The sequence below is a fragment of the Mya arenaria genome, chromosome 7, assembly GCF_026914265.1.
Source record: "Mya arenaria isolate MELC-2E11 chromosome 7, ASM2691426v1".
Lineage (NCBI taxonomy): Eukaryota > Metazoa > Mollusca > Bivalvia > Myida > Myidae > Mya > Mya arenaria.
In genome coordinates this window covers 57,541,470-57,546,044 of record NC_069128.1, presented here as the reverse complement: position 1 = coordinate 57,546,044, position 4,575 = coordinate 57,541,470, and the positions used below count along the sequence as shown (strand labels likewise).

Sequence of the window (4,575 nt, the reverse complement as noted above, 5' to 3'; positions counted from 1 at the left end):
AAACCGCATTGTATTTGATTTAAACACATGATTAATTCAAACGACATCTAAGCAATTGATATTGAGAATCTATCGTGTAGATGTTATTAGCCTAACTTACCGCCATTAGAATATGTACGTGTTTTGAAATACAAGTCGAATCAGGTTTACGTCTCAAATGTTAAACGAGGTTAATACAATTGGTTGTGTCAACATAAATCATAAATACAGTTGAAAGCTAGTTTAAACACTCTCTTAATTTTACAAGTTTTCAACAATCATGGCTAAAACTAAATACAGATTTATATAGGGATGAAATCCCATTATTTTAGTCTTATCAATGCAAACAGTCTCCTAACTGACTATTATATATTATGAGTATACTTTTATATTATTGTAAGGTAAACGAGTCATTTTTTCATTTATCAGCAACATATTTCAGTTATATGTATGACTCAGTTGTACCAAGTTTAGGTTGATAGAAAACAGTGTTTTTCTTCCATTAATTTAAGTGGTATACAGCGAAACGTTTGGTTATATGCTTAACTGAACTACTGATATAATTAAATCACGCAATATAATTAACATAGGTAATCAAGCTTAAACGCATCATGTGTACTTTAAAATGTTTTGTTTTGTTAATTAGAGGAGTGATTAGTATTGTATGTGGGGAAGTTTTGGTTATTTTTCTTAGAAGAATAGAATGTAAATAGGATTTCAAAACATTTCAAATGCGTCATACATTCACGCTATATAAATAAAATGAAATGATAATTTATCTTATTAATTTAATCAAACTATAGCTTGTGTTGGTGATAACAGCCTTGGTATTTAATATAGATATGGATAAGGTATTACACAATTTATCATACGTTGTATTTAATTGATATGCATTCTCTACGTTTAAATGATTTTGGTTTTAAACTGGGGTTACATGAGTTCTAAAGCGTCTAACTTTAGATAATTACACAGTTGTAAACGTTTGTTTTTTTGCGTGGAAATTTGCATTTAAAAATATAAATTACCTTGAAATGAATGTAAATGACTGGAAACCATTTCAAAAAGGGTCTTAGCTTCTTTACCTTGTTTTACGCATAAAAAACAACAAAAACACCGAAACTGAAAATGTTTTATTTTATTTTATAGTCACTTTTTAATAATGCTCACTTTCAATCTACTTCAGCTACTATTGTGTGTTCATGATTTACACTGTAGAACCAAGCATTTGGTGATACAATGTTTTGTTTCCTGTTTAGTTGTATTAACATTTAACATTTATACCAACGTGGGATAAATTTGTCCAAGTAGGGGCAAATCTCATCATCTCTCAGTAAGCATATTCTAATACTATCAGCTTTGTCGTTATATTTTATCTTTAGGTACAGTTGGCCGGGTTGATCGTTGTAGCATGTTTCACATTCGGATCTTTTGCGCAACGGAACATATTCCAGACTTGTAAGTAATTTAAACTAAAGAACTAATTAATCATTTATCTAAAGATATACGATACAATATTAGTTAAAGGCGGGTATATGTTAACAAGAAACATTAGCTCAATGAGCTATTTTCCGACATGAAACAAACAAAACACATGTTTGAAAGAAATTAATGTTTGCTATTCGAAAAACATTTCAATCTAATATTTTATAATCAATGGACATGGCTTAAACTCCTTGAAACTGTTGTCTGATACTTTGTTATTATAATCTAAAAAATTGCAGATATAGAAAAAATGAACAAATTCCAAGTATACAATTAACGAATAGAATATATTTTACCCACAAGAAAACTCGGAAGAGTTGATTAAGTAAAGAGGGCGGAGAAAATATAAAAGTGGTATATATTAAAAGAAATGTTAACCGCCAATTCAGACCTCCAAGCATTATACAACAAAGATTGAACGGAACGAAGACTTCTGAATTAATATGTATGCATTCCTTTCTGTATTACTGTGTGACTGAGATAATACTGGTTTCTTTCAATACTGGGATGTTCCATTAGTATGTCCTCCGTATCTGATTATGGCTATCCCGAACTATTTAGAGACGACCTTGGAAAGAGATACTTCTAATGTTGTTAGCTTAGAGGTATATACTTGTACCACAATTGCATCATACAGACCTCACTCTATGAACAATAATTCCATTACCATATTTCTCTAATGTCATAATAATTCATATTTATCATTAACCACAGTTTGTTTGATTTATGTTCCTAATCTCCATACAATCATCGACAGAATGCCAAATCGATTGTCTGCCAATCAGTGTGTTAATATTTAAAGTTAATAAGCATGTTCGAATATCGGTACATATATGCTTTGATACCTTTCCTTTCCAGCATGTCCCATGGGATGCCTGTCGAGTACATGTTACATATCGACGGGATGCACCGGAAGTTGCATGGCTGGATGGTGCAAATTTTATGGGTATGGGTCGGCTTATTATATATAACGCTTGTCTAAGAAATTGAATTCTTATCGTTAACCAATTAATGAGTTTAAGACAACGGTCAATGTTTGTTTGTTTAAAACTACTGTAACTATATCTTTTATGACTAATAGTTTCAAATATATGTTTTTTTAATTTTTTTATGCGATTTGATAGATTCATAAAAAAAACATGTGAAAACCCTTTTTACCACTACTTATATTACATTATTGATAGTGTAAAATACAAGTTTACACAGTGATTTCCTTTGGTATACCACAAAACAGAACAAACGCACTTGATTATTTCAAAGAGCGCACCATTAAACTCCACTCTCACCTCCAACCCCTCATTATGATGTTTCCCCAACCCCGATTATCACCCCCTCTCCATCTCTTTTTCTCTCTCGCACTCTCTATTCTATTGTATGTGTTACATTTAGCTTATTTGAAATTATTTCTATTATTACTAATTATATTACAAGTCCTGTAAAATTTTAAGTTGGTTAGAAACCATTAATCTCATAGCTATAGAACACGTTATACTCACTTCTTTGCATATGCTTAAATGATATATGGCATTTGTTCTCATAGCTCATTAAGCTTGTTATGAAAAAGAATTTACTTACGTGAACTTAAACGATGTTACATCGCACTGTTTATGTCTTTCTGTTGTTGTTTTATTATAATTGACTGTAAATGTAACGTTATCCAAATATATCAAATACATTAAAGCTATCTTAAAATGTCTTACGGGTTAGAGTTTAAGTATTATATTTCGCTTAAACTTAAACATGTTTCATCATGATTATCTTTGAGATATGTTATAAGGTCTTTACAATTGTTTTTATTTTTAAAAGGATAGTATTAATTTGTCATATGGAATTAATCACATAGTCAATATAATAGTTTCAAATTTAGTATATCTAGTTTGTTTATTATTGGTATATACGAGTGAGACCCTTTAAACCAAGGTTACATTATTCCATTAAATATTTGGCAATAACACCATTGCTACCAAAGCAAAAACAGTAAGCTAAGATTAATCCTGTTACAAGGGTCAATATATAATAATTGAGAGAAATTTCGGTCTAATTAATTAAATGTATGTAATCTGCCATACATGCGTTACATTAATGCAAAAGCCATTTTCTTATTCTAGTGGTAGAAACGTGGGTATGGTTTGTACTCCACGCTGTAGCAGAGGACAGATCTGCCAGAACGGCTTCTGTACGCGGGATAGAACGTCTACGTGTACACCACGGTGTAGGATAGGACAGGTCTGCAAGAACGGCATCTGTACACGGGACAAAACGTCAACATGTATACCACGATGTAGGATAGGGCAGGTCTGCAAACACGGCATCTGTACGCGGGACAGAACGACATGTTTTCCACGCTGCAGAAGTTGGCAGGTCTGCCAGAGAGGATTTTGCCGGAGCGCCACCAGGACAAGATCGTAAAACTCCATTTCTCGCAGTTGAAACTCGATATTCGCCAAAATCACGATCAACGGTTTCACGAAATCACAAATTTAAACCCGGGACATTCGACTAAACTGGAAACGGATGTGTCTTTTCATTTTGATAATGGCAATACAATTCACCGTTCACGTTTTGTTATTCGATTTTCATATCTAGTCACTTTAGAAACTTACATAATCTATAGAATCTTAAAACAAAAACTAATACAAATGGTAACGTAACGAAAGGCATCTGCTTCTGTAGATCGTGAACAAATGAGATCTTAGGCTACATTTGTAGATATGAAAATCGTCACATTATATGTACAGTCTTATGTCCACTGTTTTAATTACATTATGCTTTATTTATAGGTAGTCCATTCCATACAATTTGGATTGGAGTATAGGTAATGAATCTAATAAACAAATACAATATGCGATCGTTTGTTTTTCTTTCTAACAGTTTATAAAGGTCTACCCGCGCCTGTTGGTTGCAATGTATTGGCCCCGTCGTAAAGTTATCACAACTTAAATTGCTTTTAGTGCAATGCAAATGAAATGTGATAATGAATTCAGCGAAGTTAAAACCTCCTTTTTCACTCCAAATCTTACCGACCTGTAATTGAAATCGCTGGACGCTCTCCGAGCACAATGTCGTCTTGCCAATCAAATGCTGGCAGTAAATCATGTTTACAGCGCCCCCCAA

The 4,575-nt window shown here is 32.5% G+C and overlaps 1 protein-coding gene across 1 annotated transcript; it reads left to right on the top strand.

The window, feature by feature from the left end:
* The first annotated feature begins 754 nt into the window (after nt 1–754).
* LOC128241512 (putative keratin-associated protein 4-16) lies at nt 755–4,306 on the top strand. The gene is made up of 4 exons (XM_052958474.1): nt 755–830; nt 1,359–1,434; nt 2,320–2,407; nt 3,570–4,306. The coding sequence occupies exons 1-4, from the start codon at nt 822–824 to the stop codon at nt 3,868–3,870; spliced, it is 474 nt and encodes a 157-aa protein (XP_052814434.1). The 5' UTR covers nt 755–821; the 3' UTR covers nt 3,871–4,306.
* The last annotated feature ends 269 nt before the right edge of the window (nt 4,307–4,575 follow it).

Bases quoted from the DNA above. Each gene is read 5' to 3' on its own strand.
- LOC128241512 (XM_052958474.1), top strand. The intron at 1,435-2,319 runs GTAAGTAATTTA...TTTCCTTTCCAG, and splicing joins ACGGAACATATTCCAGACTT to CATGTCCCATGGGATGCCTG. The intron at 2,408-3,569 runs GTATGGGTCGGC...TTCTTATTCTAG, and splicing joins GGATGGTGCAAATTTTATGG to TGGTAGAAACGTGGGTATGG.